Source organism: Muntiacus reevesi, chromosome 2, assembly GCF_963930625.1.
Source record: "Muntiacus reevesi chromosome 2, mMunRee1.1, whole genome shotgun sequence".
NCBI lineage: Eukaryota > Metazoa > Chordata > Mammalia > Artiodactyla > Cervidae > Muntiacus > Muntiacus reevesi.
In genome coordinates, this window is record NC_089250.1 from 279,402,836 (window position 1) to 279,420,984 (window position 18,149).

The following is an 18,149-nucleotide window of genomic DNA, read 5'->3' on the forward strand; positions in this document are numbered from 1 at the left end:
CTCAGATATAAAGTGCATCCACTTATGTTATTGTTCAGTCGCTAAGTCACGTTCAACTTTTTGTGACCGCATGGATTGCAGCATGCCAGGCTCCTCTGTTCTCCACTATCTCCCAGAGTTGCCCAAATTCATGTCCACTGAGCGGGTGATGCTTTCTATCTCATCCATGCATATCTGGGATCTGATAGACATGGTTTTATTGCTCTTCCAATGGATGTAGACTAAAGTTTTAGACTCAATTTATGAATTGCGTCTGTCAGGTCAGAGTCAAGAGAAAAGACTCCAGACAGGGTCATGGTGAACAAGACAGAGTAAGGGTGTGGGGCGACAAGATTCTCCGGTTCCCTCTGAAAACAGCAGAGCCAGTGACGGTGTTCCCCCCCCCCCTTTTTTTTTGTATCTGTGAAGAAGCATGTAATGCACACACCAATTACCTCACCTTTTCGCTAACTGATCGCCTGTCCCCACACCTAAGACCACGCTCTCTCTTTGTCCCCTAAGTATCACAAGCACCTGGCCTTCAGGAAGGTAGATATGAGACTGTCTCCTGGCTTGGCTGCATTGTGAATGAACTTCCTCACCTGCAACCCTTGGCATGTCAGCATTTGGTTCCTTGCACCTCTGTTGCGATAAAAACTTAATATTCATAGCATGGAATTGCCCACAATTGGAGTACTCATATCAGGGAAATTGGCAAACACAACCATCAAAAGTGGGGTGGGTATATTTTTTATATGTGTCTAGACACAAAGTAATGGAAACTGTTAATAATGAGGAAGGACTATACTTGGTGAATAATATTGTGAGCACAAATACTTATTCCATCCAGCAAAGTCACTGAAAAAAAGTTCCAGCAGAGTTTTGCTTTCTCAGTTACTAATAAAAGACTCACATTTTATCATAGACACACACCTGGCAAATGAATATAAGAATGAATCATTCAGGAACTTCGATCAGCATAGTGAGATACAGCTATATTTTATTTTTGGCTTCACTGGGTCTTCACTGCTACAGTCTTTCTCTAGTTTCAGAGAGGAGGGGCCACTCTGATTGAGCTGCAAGAGCTTTTCATGTTGCAGAGGATGGGCTCTAGGGCACCTAGTGCTCTAGGTGTGTGGGCTTCAATAGTTGCAGCAAACATGCTCAATAGTTGCATCACGTGGGCCCTAGAGCATGCAAGTTCAGTAGCAGTGCTGCACCAGATTAGTTGCCCCACATGAATAATCTTCCCAGGCGAGGGATCAAACTCATGTTCCCTACACTGGTAGGCTGACTCAACCATTAGACCACCAGGGAAGTCTACCGGTACACTTTTTAATGAGGTAATACTCAAAATACTGGCCATATCAATCAACTACTAGTGAAGAATACAAGAAAACTGGAATGCCCCAATATCGATGGGATGGCAATAGGGTATCATCATTGACTTTTGAGTATGAAACCACATGGTCATATAATTTTATGTATATCTTCATATTATCTGTAATAAGCAAAATCACACCCTTTTAAAGATTAATGGAGGGACTTCCCTGGTGTCCAGTAGCTAAGACTCCACACTCCCAGTGCAAGGAGCCCAAGATCAATCAAGTCAGGGAACTAGACTCCAAGTGATGCATCTAAGAGGTCCTATGGTACAACTAAATATACTGTGTACCTCATCTAACACGAGGCACAACAAAATACATTAAAAAAAAAAAAAAGGTAAACAGTCAATGGGTGGTATATTCAAATAGTGTATTTTTCAGAAAAAAAGAATTACTCGTAACAGCAAATCATTCTCCAAGTAATTATGCATCATGAAAAAATATATAAAAGTAAACATTAAGACCCCAATGATATTGTCTAGAAATTACAAAGAAAAATTACATAGGAAAAAAGTAAATCAATACTAGTTGCCTGGGACTTCTAAAATGGATGTTAGGTGCATATGGGAGTGATGGATGTTTGTAATGATGATGATGGTTCTGTGGATTTACACGTATTAAAACTTACCAAAGTGTACTTTTTGTCCGACATCTTAGCGAGGCGGCAGTGGTCGCAGTTGCTCTCCGGCCTTTGCTATGCTGCCCAAGGACGACAAGAAGAAAAAAGATGCCGGAAAGTCGGCCAAGACAAAGATCCAGTGAACAAATCTGGGGGCAAGGCCAAAAAGAAGTGGTCCAAAGGCAAAGTTCGGGACAAGCTCAATAACCTAGTCTTGTTTGACAAAGCAACATATGACAAACTCTGCAAAGAAGTTCCCAACTATAAGCTTATAACTCCAGCTGTCGTCTCTGAGAGACTGAAGATTCGTGGTTCCCTGGCCAGAGCAGCCCTTCGGGAACTCCTTAGTAAAGGACTTATTAAACTGGTTTCAAAGCACAGAGCTCAAGTGATTTACATCAGAAACACCAAGGGTGGAGATGCCCCAGTTGCTGGTGAAGATGCATGAACAGGTCCCACCAGCTGTACATTTAAAAAAATAAAACTTTATTAAATAAAAAAAAAACTTACCAAGGTGTACATTGTAGGGCTTTTCATTTCAATGCATACCAACTAAACAGCACAATTAAATTTTAATAGAAATTGACACCACATAAAAATGTGAATTTTTTTTTCCACAGCTGGGTGGCCTGCAGATCTTAGTTCTCTGTCCAGGGATCAAACTCAGGCTCCTGGAGGTGAGAGACCAGAGTCCAGACCGCTAGGGAAATCCCCTGAAACTGATTCTGAAACTCCTTTTCAGTAGCACCCTGGCAACCACACATTAACACCATCACATCTCTTTGTCTCATGTGAGGGATTTTGCTGCAGTAGTAGTGAAGATTGGTGAGCAGTGAAAGGTGTTTCCATTTGTGTTATCAAGAACACCGCCTGGGTCCTAAAAAAAATCACATGACTGGACTATAGGATTTTCACTCACTTTCCCCAGTATCTTAAATGTGCAGAAATGGCTCTGAGTTAACAAGGCTTCCCTTGTGGCTCAGCTGGTGAAGATTCTGCCTGCAATGCAGGAGACCTGGGCTCAACCCCTGGGTTGGGAAGATCCTCTGGAGAAGGGAACAACTACCCACTATAGTATTCTGGCCTGGAGAATTCCATGGACTGTATAGTCCATGGGGTTGCAAACAGTTGGACACAAGTAAGCGACTTTCACCTTCACAATCTGCAGATACTATGGGATGCTAAAACCTTTAATCAGTTTGACACTGACTGGGGCCTCTGGAGGAGAGAAACAGCTCTGTAGCTCTGGACAATTCCTACAAAACCCTGATCATAAACAGCCAAACTCACATTCTTGGATGCAGCTTTAGAAAAGACCCTTTCATGCCTGTTTGCTGGTCTCTTCCTTTTAATGCCCCGATGCTTTCTGTATCAAGTATGATTCCCTGCTGATGTTTATAACCTAACACTTAGCAACACCAGTCTGCCCACATTGTGGCTATTATGGCACGACTCTGCTCCACCCACAGAACTTCTTCCCTTGAATTATACTGGGGGAATGATGTGACATCCCATGTGAGAAAGAGAACAATTTATGCTGCTCCAAAAACCACTGGTGACTCTCACTTGTCCTCACCTCAGGATAACTTCAGGACCCACCTAAAATTCTCACACACAGGTCTCAACATTAGTCCCAAGGAACCCTGCAGTCCACCCCAGAAGGCCTTGGACAGCAATGCAAAGTAGACCGAAACTAGAGTGAACACTATTCTATGTCATGATACTATTCTCAGTGAGGAATACACACAAATGCAGTGGCTTTAAAAAGTTTTTATTTATTAAAAGAAAAGAGAATTGCTTAGAAGAAAGCACTTGTCAAGTAGGGTGACTTGAAGCTAGAAACATGTCATAAGCATGACATGACTCAATGCCATCAAAGAAAGTAAACCTCTGTCAGCAACCATCAGAACCCAGAGTGCATGTGCAAGGTCAAAGCTGCTTAGTTCCTTTCCTAGGCAGTTGATAGGATCTAAGAGCATGACACCACCCAAGTGCTCAGGTTACATGTGCTTTCCTTCAGGGAACAGGAGAGCACAAAAGTCTATCTACCCTGATCACACTGAGGGGACTGACGCCCATATGAGGATCTGCCACTTGGTAGAAGAAACTCAATGACCAGAAATTTGGCAAGGCCGCTGCACAGGTTAGGAAGTAGATCTTAGCTTCTTAGAAACTTCCAACAAATCGGGTACCCACAGGCTATATCCACACTAGGGCTGTGCAGATGGATGGCATTCAACTTCCAGGTGATGATTCCCTTACAGAGCCTGTTCAGTAAGACGTATTCACTAAGGACACAGCTCATTTGCTGGTCTCTTCCTCTGGTTTGAAGGCCTTGCTCGAGTATGAACTTTGTGGTGTTAGATGAGGTTAGACCTTCAGCAGAAACTTTCCTACATGCTCTGTACTCTTGGGTCTACCTGTGCCACGATGGTTCTGGTGCTTAGAGTAGACGTTTGACTAGGAAAAAAAAACAAACAAACAAACCCACCGAGTTTCCACAATACTGTACTTGTGAGGCCCTTCTGTGGAGTGAAATTTTCTTTTCAGGTGCTTTGGCTAAAGACTTCTCCACACTTGGCGCACTCAGCTGACTTTTCTCCAGTGTAAATTCAGGTGCTTAATGAGACTAGTTCTATCCCTAAAGCATTTCGCACATTCACTACACTTATAAGGTCTTTCTTCAGTGTGAACTCTCTGGTGTTTAGTAAGAACAGACTTTTGGCTAAAACATCTCCTACATTTACTGCACTCAAAAGTCTTTGTTCCACTGTGAATTCTCTGGTGGCCTTGAAGGTGGGCCTTTTGCCTAAAAGACTTCCCACATTCACTACACTCATAAGGCCTTTCCCCACTGTGAATTCTTCTATGCATAAAAAGGCTGGAGAAGTACCTAAAGGCTTTCCCACACTCATTGCACTCATAAGGCCACTCTCCAGTGTGGACTCTCTGGTGTTGCTCAAGCATGCGTTTACAGGTGTAGGTTCTTCCACATTCTCCACATTCATAAGGCCTCTCTCTGGTGTGGACTCGCCGGTGCTGATCAAGTTTGGTTTTAGTACTGAATGTTTTCCCACATTCACTGCACTCATATGGTCTGGCTCCAGTGTGAATTCTCTGGTGCACAACCAGCTGGGAGTGCTGCCTGAAGAATTTTCCACATTCTCTACACTCATAAGGCCTCTCCCCGGTGTGAATTCTTCTGTGTATAGCAAGGCTGGAGCTGCATCTAAAGACTTTCCCACACTCGCTGCATCCATAAGGCTTCTCTCCGGTGTGGACTCTATGGTGCTGAGCAAGCCTCGACTTCCGGTAGAAGAGTTTCCCACACTCACTGCACTTGAAACGCTTTTCTCCATTGTGAAACTCTGCTACAAACTCCATCATCTGTGGTTTAACCTGGTGCTGGACATGGCCAGAGCTACCAGGGAAATCCTTCCTCGCCTCCTGGCACACAGAAGCCTTCTCCAATGCATGGGCTGTGCAGTTTTTCATTAAGGCCTTACCCAAATCTCTTCTCATGAGTTTCTCTCCACCGTGCTGGTGGGATTTCACATGTGTCCCACACAGTGTCTGGCCAGGGTTTGTTCGCAGGACCTCGGGTACACACAAACCACCTTCTAAGGCCAGGTTACCCATCTCCCAGGGACAGATCTTCTGGCTGGACAGGTCTGTCTTTTGGGTGTTTCTCTGTGGCACTTCTACAGAAACATTCTCTGCTGTATGCCAACACCCTGAAATTAAAAAGAAAACCTGGTAGTGAACTTCATGGAGAAAAATGTACAAAGAGGCAACCCCATCACAAATTTGTGTCTGACACAGAAAGAATAAATCCAACAGGAAAAACAAACTGTGGGCAGGACAGGAAAGCCCCAATCTGCTGTACTGGGCCTCTGCAGATCACAGAACAGGGAAGATTCATCAGGCAAACATACAAAGATGGAAAGTAGTGCAAAGAGCCACAATCAGACAATACACTCCTATAGAACAGTTTTTACCAGGGCCTTGGCTGCTGGTGACACATGTGTGCTGTGTGGAAAGCTATGTCCAGGCCCAGGATATTCTGATTGTCACTGAACAGCTGGTGTTCAGGACTATTTCAATGCTAGATGCAGGCCTCGTGACACATTAAGCGTAGGTGAAAAATGGAAAGCATGAGTGAGGATGCTGAGGAATAATGAGGAGTGGAAGAAAGAGATATGAGAGATAATCCTGGGTTGGAAGCTAGGGTAGAAATCACAGAAGGAATCTGTCAGGAACTGAGGAGAAATAGAAATGAGATAATCAGTCACTGGTTGTGGTCCGTAAATAGCGTTAGGGCCAGGGGAGGCTTCAAATTTGATTTGAACCTAGCCATATCATTTCCTCCCCATGCTGCCAATCACCAGGACCAGACCCACTTTGAGCCCTTCTTCCTGTCGCTAGAATCATGTCCACTTTGGTCCTATATACCAAAGATTCTCCACCCAACTTCAACTGGACAGTAACATGGGACCTAGAAGATGGAAGTGCTAAGAGAAAGAAAGGACAGGTGAGTGGTCAGTACTGGCCCAGGAGTCCAAAATAATAGTACAAAGAATCTTCTATGATGGTTTCACAGAAACAGCCAAGAGTACCTCCTAGATAGGGACCACGTTGGATCCCAACAATTCCTGGAATAGTGAGCCCCAGGAAATGTCAGCTGGAAGGGAAAAGACTCTGGAGGACAGAGGTGCAGAGGTCTACAGAATCAACTTAGCACGCAATGGTTGAGAGAAATGGAACTCACTGAGCTGATTCAAATCATTTGACCTATAAAAGCTTCACTGAGAAAATTTCAGAATAGCTGGCATTGGGGCTACTTGTAAGCATTAAGTGAGAGGTGCCCACTGTCCAGTTGTTAAGACAAACAGACTTGCCTTTGGAGAAAGGGGAAAGGCAGAAAACTGGCCAGGATGCTAGGACAGGGGTGAGGGCCTTACCCAGGGATGCAACCAGTGTGAAGTTCTCCAGCATAACATCATGGTACAGGAGTCTCTGGGCCTCACCAAGGAGCCTCCATTCCTCTTGGGAAAAGTACACAGCCACGTCATCAAAGGTCACAGGGCCCTGGGATGATGGGGACAGTGTGTGCATAAGCAGCCTTTCTCCCTAGGACCGCGTAAGTACTCTAACCCCAGTCCATACTCTGGACCACAAAGTTGGCATATCTCCTGTCTCCTCATAGACCCTTCTGCACATGGCAACAGAAAATCCTTGTCAATGTAACAGGTTCCCATCACACCCCAACTCTTCACTGGTAGCTCCCCAGCCCTGTTCTGAAGGTTTCCCTACCAGTCCTTGGTCCTGACTTTATCCTCAGTCACAACATGCATATCTAGATACCCCTGGTCCAGCTATACTTCCATACTGCACATTATGTCTTTTCAACAGTTAGAATCTTTGTTCATATAACACCCATTTAAAATGGTGTTATATGAACACACCTGCTTGACACATCTTCAGTAAACTCATCTGACATCCTGTCACAAATTTCCCAAGTTCCACCACAAAAGCCAGGTGAGTCACAGGAAGGGAAATATGCACCAGCCTGACTCTGCTATCACTTCATCTCCATTTCTGCTTTCATTCTGCATCAATTTCAAAGCCATTCCCCCAAAGAAACCTGACCTACTATCTGGACTTCCCCTTCCCTTCTCACTGATGACCACTCCTCTTGTCTGTCTTGTGACAGTACCCCATCTCCTCCTCTGTCCCCTAATGGCATCCTGAAGCCTCCCCAGCACTCTAGATCTACATGTTCAGCCATCCACTTGTCTCCTACACTTGGGAGTCACTGGAACATCTGAGGCTCAACAGGGCTGAAACTCAATTCCTAATACTCTCACTGAAAACCACTGACTTTCCCAAATCAGTTGATGACACTTCCACTCTTCCAGATGCAAATAAAAAGACTTTGGAGGCATGTGACCCCTCCATATTGGAAAATCTGGTCAGCCTCTACTTAAAATCCAAATATTCCTCCTACCTTTACATCCACCACTTTGATCCAGCTATAACCAATCCAAATCTGGAAAATTAAGACAGCCCTTTGATTATCTCTTGTCTTCCTCTCCCCCAAGTGATTGCGCACTCTGCAGCCAGAGGCAGCCTCTTAAAACCTAAGTCACATCACTTTTCCTCTCCATTCCAAAAATTCTATTTCCACTATCATTCTCAGAACAGAAACCCATCTTCTCATACTACCAGTCTACCCTAACTCTTGTCCCCTTGCTCTCTGTTCTTACCAGACTTTTAACAGAGACAAACAAATTCTAAAACACACCCATCTCAACAGCATGCTCAAGCATCTGTGTGGACTTTCCCATGAACTTAAGACAACTTCTCACATCTCAGTCCAGTGGGTGCCCAAAATGGAAATCTCTTCAAGTTATCTCTGACCTGGACTTGTAAACCTGGGCTGTGGGTTTCTGAATGGTTTCCAGGTATCAAGTCCAGGAAGAATAGCAGCAAAACACTTCAGGACCCCCGACACTCACCAGTGAACAGTCCATAAGTGGTTCCGCTGAACGTGGAAAGAGCAGGGCAATGTAACTTTAATTTCCACCAGCTACATAGACAAAAAAGATGACTATGAGTGAACCATTTAACATTTAAGGCAAAGACAAATACTCAAGGGAAAACGAAAGCATGTAAAAGATGAAAGAAAATGTTATGGAGTTACGCAATAAAGTCATGTGGATATCTTGAGAAAAGGATTTCCAAGAGTGGGACAAATAAGTGCAAGGCCTATCAATCATGTCTGATGTGCCTGAGTAGTATCCACGAGTCTAGTATGACTGGAGCTCAATGATCCAGAAGAATGAGATATCAGGTTGCAGATGAAATGCTTGTGGCAGGTCATATAGGACTATTATAGCTCTGTGTGTGCATGCTCAGTCACTACAATCGTGTCTGACTCTCTGTGACCCAATGGACTGTAGCCCTCCAGGCTCCTCTGTCCATGGGATTCTCCAGCCAAGAATACTGGAGTCAGTTGCCATGCCCTCCTTAGTGTTAGTCACTTAGTCATGTCTGACTCTTTGTGACCCCATGGACCATAACCTACCAGGCTCCTTGGTCCACGGGATTCTCCAGGCAAGAATACTGGAGTGGGTTGCCATTTCCTTCTCCAGGGGATCTTCCCAACCCAGGGATCGAACCCAGGTCTCCCACATGGTGGGCAGATTCTTTATCTTCTGAGCCACCAGGGAATCACTTGGGACCTTCCCTATTCAGAGATCAAGCCTGTGTCTCCTAGATTGCAGGTGGATTCTTTATTGCTGAGCCACCATGGAAACCCCTATTATAGCCGTAAGCCAGGTATTAATATATCAAAATTAAGTATATCTGTTTCTGACACTTCCATTTGACTGGCTGCTTCTCTTTTCTCCCTTGCCAATAAAACATTTTTCTGTTCTCATAGATTACTACAGTTTGACCTAACTTCTGAACAATTTATGATTCCTTTTCCAATTTTACTTTGGTAATCTTAAAAATTGCTTTTTAAAAAATTGCTATACACTAAGTTCTGAGCTAAAATTATTAGAACATTATATAATAGAATTCAACATGTTCAAACAGACTAAAACAGAGTTACAAGAAAAAAATGGGACCAGAAAATTAATCTGTGATAAAGGGGTTGTTGCTAGAATCTAAAACTGCTTGCCTTCCAACAGTTTGAGATAACTGGACATCACTAATGACTCTTCAAACCCAAAACAGAGAAAAAAACCTATAGGACCTGACCTTTATTCCACTCTGATTATATAAACATGGAAATATCTTCTTGGGTTCTAAACATCTTGACAGGAATTTCAAGCATTATAACATTCTATCATCACAATGATTAATTTAGTCTCCCTGAAAACAAGTATTTTAATAAGATATGTTAATCATTTTCTCTTCCAGTATCATCAGAGGACGATGACTTAATAGTAAAGTAAGGCTGATTCATGTCAATGTATGACAAAACCCACTGAAATGTTGTGAAGTAATTAGCCTCCAACTAATAAAAAAAAAAAAAAATAGCAAAGTAAGTATTACTAGCAGAGTACGATCACTAAAAAAGCAGAAAACCTCCAAGTGGCTGTATACTGTAAAACTGTTAACTTTACATAATGCATGAGTGTGTATGAAAATACAACTACAGGATCCATTAATAAGTACAATCATGTCATTCAAAGAACTAAGCTAAAATTAATAACATGGAGCAAAAGATCAAAAAGTGGAAACGTTCATTTAAATACTCACTAACATGTCCTTTATATACAACAGAACACATGGAAGGTATGGCTAGAATAGCAATGATTATAAATACTGAAAGCAGAGAGAGAGAGAAAGCCTTCAACAGCAGGATTTATAGACATTTTACTCACTCACTCGCTATATAGAATTACAAAAAATGAAGTTAGCAAATAGCCATAAAAAAATGGGAAAAGTCACACCATCTTGTGCAAGTGAAGAAAAACACAAAATACTTATAAATTAAAAAAAAAAAAAAAGTTTTAAAACTGAGCAAAGGGAAACTCAGTCGTCGAATATTTTCCACACAGCCGGCAAAACTATCAAGAAAGTAAAGAAATGCTCACCTGAAACATCAGACAACGCCTTAACATTTGGGAGACAGGATAATTGTTTTGGCAGAACCTCCACAGGCGGCTTTTGGGTCCTACTTGTATCTCGTTTCTCGACGTGACCAGTGAACGGCTATTAAAAACAGCTGCTTTTTCAACTGCAGGTGGAAGATCTCAGCAATTTTTTTTCCCACGTAGATATTTCAAAATTAGAAAAACAGAGGTTTGGGGAAAGAAATACACACACACAGAGGACACTAGTAAGAGAACACAGGTAAGAACAAAAATACCGCAGAATGGTAAGAGTTGGCGGAGGGCCCGGAGAGGGCAGCGTTTACCTCAAGCGGATCTGTCAGCTGGCCGTCTCAGCAGAGCCTGAGAGCGGTGGGGCCCGGGCACGGCGGCGCCTGTCCCGGACCCAAGTCAGAATCAGGCCGGATGGCGCCACGCAGCCTCAGACCCTCCTCAGAACAGCGGGCACAGCGTCTTTACCTGGGGACCTTTAAGACCCAAACTTCCCCAGCAGCTACCAGATCAGAGTTTAAAAATGTCGCCGCTCTGGACGCCGGAAGACCCGCCCGGACGCCGTCCTCTACAACGGAAGTGCCTCAGTCCTGAGCTTTCAGTTGGCCCAGCGACCCACACGCACCGCGCCTTGCATTCCGGGTAATGTAGTTAACATCGCTCTAGTGCACTGCAAGGGGCGCCGCTACCCAAGTCAGGGAAAACTCAGCCTCACCCTAAGGCTCCGAATACTGGCGGGGCTCACCCTTCTCAAAGGGGACGCACCCAGATTTCCTTGGAACACACTACTTAAAGGGACACACACAGATTTCTGTGGAATGTAGTCTGTGCTGATCAGAGGGAGGAACCCAGCTATTGGGACTTCCCTGGTGGCCAGTGGTAAACAATCTGCCTTGCAATGCAGGGGAAGCTGGGGCTGGATCCTTGGTCCCGGAAGATTCCACACGCAGCGGGGCAAACAAGTCCATGGTCAACGAAGTCCACATGCCACTACTAAGACCTGAGGCAGTCAAAATAAAAAAAAAGAGAGGAACCCAGACACAGTATCTCAGATGTCTCCCAAACCTAGAGAGCAAATGGGCACATGATACCAGGTTGTCACTCGGACAGAAAGTGCATCTAACAAACTACCATTGCTCTACCAATACCTGTATGCTGAAGCTTTAGATTTACGAGTGTCACTGTGTTTGGTCATGGTCACAGAAGCAGAGAGTGAAGACAGAGCCACAGCAAGCAAGACAGAGGAGGGGTGACGGGTAACCAGAAGCAGGCGGGCCACGTGCTGCATCTCTGGTTGCCTCAGAAGAAATGTAAACCAAGTGACAATGTCCAACCCAAGACCTGACACATATTTCTTACTTCACATTTTGATGTGTATTCAGTACTTTTCTAGCAGCTAAGATCTACCTATCTGAAAAGTGACTTCCTGCTTGCTATTTTCTCCCTGGACAGTGACTGTATAGCCTCAGTCCTAGTATATTTCCAAAGGGGGCAACTGAAGCCTGAGATAAAGGATTGGATTACAAGATCCTCTTTCCTGGCTGGGGACAATATAATTTCACCAGCAACTGCAGTAAAAATGCAAGAAGAGTTGAAAATATTTGTGAAGTGTTTTAACTGCTGAAACCAATCATTATTTTATTACTCAGTTAGTGGTCAAAATCACTTTTCACCATGTGAACATTTCTATCTCAGCAAGGTCCCTAGACACAATGATTTCTGAGAAGTAAGGGAATGAAGCAGAGCTCACAGTTACCTAGGAAACTTTCCCAACCTGTGATTATAGTTTTGTAACATGTGATCTATTATTTAAAAAAAATTTTAAGTACACCTGGAAGGGCTATGAAAACAGAGTAGACAGCTTTGCCAGAATACTTAAAAACAAATAAAATATCTATAGCATCATATTTAGTCCCTCTTTAAAAAAACAGATATTAACTATCTATCCAATTACAGGTACTATTTTGGCTGCATGGCACACATCAAGGGCCACAGAGTCAAAGACTAAAGCTTTCATGAGGCTATCTTTCAAGTTAAAGCCAATGGACAGTAAAAATTAAATGACAACATAGTCAATTACATAATACTTTTATTACTGAGCATTAACCAAAATTTCAGAAATGAAGACCTAACTGAACTAAACAAGCATTTATTGAGGGCTTGTTAGGACAGCAGCCCAGGAGACAGAGATGCGAGAAGCACTTGAATTGTTTGATCTTGAACTGAAAAATGGAGAAAGCTTATAATGGCAAAAAATAAAGGCCAGAGTTGTTTCTATAAGTTGTTTGCCAAGAATTAAAATTGGAGCTGGCAACAATCAACAGTGCTTCTATTTATTTATTGATGGCTTCACGGAGTCTTCGTTGCTATGTGTGGGCTTTCTCCAGCTGTGGAAAGTGGGGGCTATTCCAGTTGCGGTGTGCAGGCTTCTCACTGCAGCGGCTTCTCTTGCAGAGCATGATTTCTAGGGCATGGGCTCAACAGTTGTGGCTCATGTGTTTAGTTGCCCCGCAGCATGTGCAATCTTCCTGGAGCAGGGATCAAACCTGTGTCCCCTTCACTGGCAGCCGGATTCTTAACCACTGGACCAACAAGGAAGTCAAGGGTACTTGCAAAGCAAAGATTGGTTTGGGTCTGAAATGGCTGTACAGTCACAAGGGAGAATGTTGAAACTGCAAAGTGGCAGCTAGCAGATATTTTAAACAGCCTAGTGTGTTGCTGAACTGAACCTGTTTGCACTCACCTACTTTCTTCTGATCGGCTGGTAGCAAGTTAACAAGGCAACGCTTCAGGAATCTTCATCGGCAGCCTTCTGCTTCCAGGAAGGCTCAGGTCAGTGTGCTTGTGGTCAGCATGCGGTCACCATCCTCAACCTAGGCACAGATTTCTTTCTGTAAAACACCACAAGGACACACCTTAGAGTATTGCTTACAGCCCCTTGGGAAGCAGTAGACTTCCTCTGATTGCTTTATCACTGACTTGTTGTTCAAGGTCTCATAACTTTTCTTACTTGACTGCTTTTCCTTTTTTCTGGACTCTCTAGAATCTCTGCTTAGGAACTGCTTAAGACTGCTCTTTGCAAGCAGGGAATGTCTAGGAAACTGGAGCCTTTCTCTACAAACAACAAATGAGGCTGGGTGGGAGCGGGGTGTCCCTGCTGGTCCAGTGATTGGGACTCCAAGCTTTCACTGCTGTGGGCACAGGTTCAATCTCTAGTCAGGGAACCAAGATCCTACAAGTCATGCAGTGTCAGGGAAAAAAAAAAAAAAAAGAAATGAAGGACAAAGATGGACTTGGGCCAGCCACCAAGTCAGTTCTCATCAAATGGTTTTCAACACGCATATGGCCACTGGTGACTAGTCAGCGCTGCGCTGAACATTGCTGAGGGACATAGACATACCTGACTCTCAAAAGCAATGCCTCACTTCAAGGACTGTAAGAATATGCACAGACTTCATAACATCTAACATGTAGGTCAAAAGTGAAACACCGTAAAGGGAGCAATGAAGGATCACACGTGACCAGTGAAGGCTGCGCAGGTGTCACTGGAGTGTAGCAACAAAAAGAAAAATGGGGAAAAAACGCTGTGTGTCCAGTGATCAAAGCATCAATCAATGATGAACACAGGACAGGCACCCAGCTCTGTCATCACAACTTTCCTAGTAACCTCGCAACAACATCATGTACTTTTAAGCATCTCCTGCCATTGATATAGTAATGTCCACACTATCACGCACCCAGGGTCCTTACTGCTCCACTGATGTGGCACCTGAAAGAGGTCAGTCCTATGTGAAAGACAAAAAAAGGAGGGGCCAGCACACACAGCAAGAGATCAAACACAGGGCATCCAGCATTCTAAAATTCTGAGAACTTAAGAACATGAAATTGAGAATGTGGCAGATCCCAATTAGGTACAGGACTCAATAATGTCAACATTTTGGAAAATTTTTTTACAAGGTCATACTTAAGAGATTAAAGGCAATTAATCTACAACAAGTAATGTTTTGCATCATGACTGCAATGAATATACCTTAAAACAAACACATTTTTAAAAGACTCAGAGTCAAGGTGGCAGGCTGATTAATATCCCCAGAGACAACTGGTTCCTCAACCCTGAACCTCGTAGCTGTTACCTTACATGGTCAGAGATTTTGCCAGTGCAATTAGGGATTTTGAGATGAGATTGGCCTAAAGTTCATGTTGGCCTGGGGGGTGTACACAAAAGTCTCCTCATAAAAGAAAAGCAGAGGGAGATGTACTCTGCAGAGGAAGGCGATGTGATGACTGAAATGCTGCACTGCTGCTCTTTGAAGATGAAAGAAGTGGTCTTGAGTAAACAAACACAAGGAATGCAGCTCTGGAATTTGGAAAAGGCAAGGATGGCAATTCATCACTAGAGCCTCTAGAGAGACCATGCCCCTACCAACACCCTGACTTCACCCCTGTGAAAGTGACTTAATACTTCTGACTCCAGAACAATGAAATAATTAAACAGATGCTGTCTGAAACCGTCAACTTTGAGCTTATTCATCACAACGGCTGTAGGAAAGGAATACAATTTAGTAACATACATTACAGGTTGCTCCTACCATCCTGAAGCACAGCTTTCCTAGAAAACATTTCATAAACTGAGATGCCATAAAGCAGGAGTATACCCTTCTTTCTCAAAGTTCTGATACACCACTTCAGTTTTATGGAAGAACCTCCATTCATATGGTGTAATGGCTTTTTCATAAAAGTGACTAAAATCCTTGCTAGGTTTCTTTCGATCTTGCGAAAATAAGTACTAACGTAAGTCTTTTGAGACAGGACAAGGCTAGGCGTTCTATGCGAAAATGACCCATAATGTGAGAATATGAATGAACAATACCCAATAAATTATCAATAATGGTGGAAAATTGCAAATTGGTTCACTGGGCATCAAACAGGGCCCTTCCCATTTTTGTTATGCTTGAAAAATATCTATTCCAGAAAGGATTTTCAGGTTTGTATTTTATAGTTAAAAGGGGGACAACTCTCAAATGGCATGAGAAAACTTTTGGCTTGAGAAGTATAAGCATGGGAAAAACTTTATCAAAGCCTGCACTGCTAAAATGTTTTACATCAATTATCCTTAAGGAAACCCTTTCAAAACAGAATTATGTTCCGGAATGCCCAAGACCACCCTCAGATTCCATAGGACTCAGAACTCATGGAAGCTGTTTAATTGAAGGAAATGGCAACCCACTCCAGTGTTCTTGCCTGGAGAATCCCAGGGATGGAGTCGCACAGAGTCGGACATGACTGAAGTGACTTAGCAGCAGCATGGCTTATTACAGGGAAGGATACAGATAAAAATCAGCAAAGAAAGATGGCACAATAGGACAGAGTCCAAGAGAGATCACGTTGCCAGCTTCCAGTTGCCCCCTACCACTCCACTTCAGCCTGACATCGACATATGACAATGCACATCTAGTATTCCTAACAGGGAACCCCATGCAAGCCTAGGTGTTGTCCAGGTTTTCTGAGTGTCTGTCACACAGACAAGGGGCACCTGTGTGACTGACCTGTTACTCTCCAACTTCTCCAAATGTCAAACTGGTATCAAGAACCTAAGCCTCTCAATATCCCAGTAGAGTATTAACATAAACTGCACAGCCCAGCACAAGGAAGGCCCCAGGTAAACAAAGACACTCTTATTGAGCCAAATATGTCAAGTGCTTAGAGGTTATCTCCCAGGATTTGGGCAAGTCAGTGCCAGACATTTCTTTGGAATGAAGAGGTTGCACAATTCAGGCCTGTATGTCTTCCTTTACATAGGCCAAGTAAAGATACTCAAAACTCATACCATTCCTATTTTAATGCATTTTAATATTATCTGGGTTCTCAAGGATAAAGTCATCTGATAATGGAAATAGAGTACAAAGAGTGCTACTGCACCTGTCTTCCCACGTCCACATCGGGTGACCTTGAAACATGCCCCAAGGATGAACAGAAGCTGACAAACGACAAATTCTTGGGCTTGTATTACAGAACTACAGAAAAGAAAACAGCATGTTAAAACCCTCCTGCTTGTAAGCTGCCTTCACTGATTAAGCTTGCTCTGGGGACCTCCCTCCCCTTCCTTTAGTTGTATATGAGTTTCCCATGGCCAAGGTGCTAACACAAGAGGTGACACCTTAACAAGCCCTAGAGGTGACACCTCTGACATATGGGTCACTATAGTAAAGGAGTCTCAAGTTCTTGGGAACCTGGAGTCAACTCTTTTCCAGTTTGAGCAGGCTACAAATGATCAAAACTACCAACCCCTAAAACGGCCTGCCCAGGTGTCTGATGAATGAATTTTGACATAAGATAGCTAAACTTCCATGCTCAGATCATGCAAAGTGCCTCCATTTATGAACATGTATCTGTGAAGAAGCATGTAATGCACACGCCAGTTAACTCACCTTTTCTCTGCTCGCTTGTCCCCACACCTAAGAGCAGGCTGCCTCTTTATCCCCTAAATATCACAAGCACCTCACCTCCAAGAAGGTGGTGGTTCTGAAACTTGTCCTTCTGTGTCCTCATGTGGCTGTCTTGTGAAAGAAAATTCCCCCCAGCAAACCTCGGCATCTCAGCATTTAGCTTGCTGCACCTCTGGTTCAGTAGCAACCACACACAAACAGCATGAAATTGCCCACAGTTGGAGGACTCGTGCCGGGAAATTGGCAAATACAACAAGGAAAGGCCAGTTGCCTTTTTTATTAACTATCTAGGCCTAAAGTAATAGAAATATGTTAATAATGAGGAGTATACATGGTGAATAATGTTGTCAGTACAAATATTTATGCCACTCAGCAAAGTCAGTCACTGAAAGAAAGTCAAGTTCCCACATATTTATCTTATTCTCAGTCACTAATAAGAAAACAGACATTATGTCAAAGAAGATATATACTTGCCAATAAAATACAAAAATGGTCAACATCATGAATCAGTAGGGAAATGAAATCAAATCATAGGGAGATACATCTCCACACTTCTCAAACAGGTATATTTAAAATACTGACCATACCAACCAAGTACTGGTGAGGAATACAGGGGAACTGAATACTGTTGAAGGGAATGCAAATGGGTACAGTAATTCATTTTAGAATATGAAGCTGGATGTTCATATAAAGGATTTTATGTATGATTACAGTAAGCTCATCTGTGACAGGCAAACTAGAAACAAACCACAAAACCTCATTTTTTAAGAGATGAGTGGATTAAAAAATAAAATGAAAATATATCAAATAACATATTTATCAGGAAAAAATGAGTTATTCACATTGGCAACTTAGATGATTCTCAAAATAACTGTGCATGGGGAAAGAAAACGACAATTACAAAAGTAATCATTTGGACTTCTTCAATGATATTACTGTGCTTAGTCCTGTCCAACTCTGTGCAACCCCATGGACTATAGCCCATCAGGCTCCTCTCTCAATGGGAATTCTCCAGGCAAGAATACTGGAGTGGATTGCCCTGCCCTCCTCCAGGGGATCTTCCCAACCTAGGGATCAAACCCAGGTCTCCCTAACTGCAGTG

The 18,149-nt window shown here is 43.2% G+C and overlaps 1 protein-coding gene and 1 pseudogene across 1 annotated transcript; one reads left to right on the forward strand and one right to left on the reverse strand.

The window, feature by feature from the left end:
* Nucleotides 1-2,003: 2,003 nt before the first annotated feature.
* Nucleotides 2,004-2,488, forward strand: LOC136161826 (small ribosomal subunit protein eS25 pseudogene; annotated as a pseudogene).
* A 1,255-nt stretch (nt 2,489-3,743) lies between these two features.
* Nucleotides 3,744-10,733, reverse strand: LOC136161810 (zinc finger protein 773-like). Its single transcript, XM_065926915.1, is given in 5 exon segments — nt 3,744-4,596; nt 4,598-5,717; nt 6,945-7,071; nt 8,502-8,572; nt 10,593-10,733. Coding segments are annotated over 4 exon segments (1,329 nt in total). The 5' UTR covers nt 8,517-8,572; nt 10,593-10,733; the 3' UTR covers nt 3,744-4,529.
* Nucleotides 10,734-18,149: the final 7,416 nt, after the last annotated feature.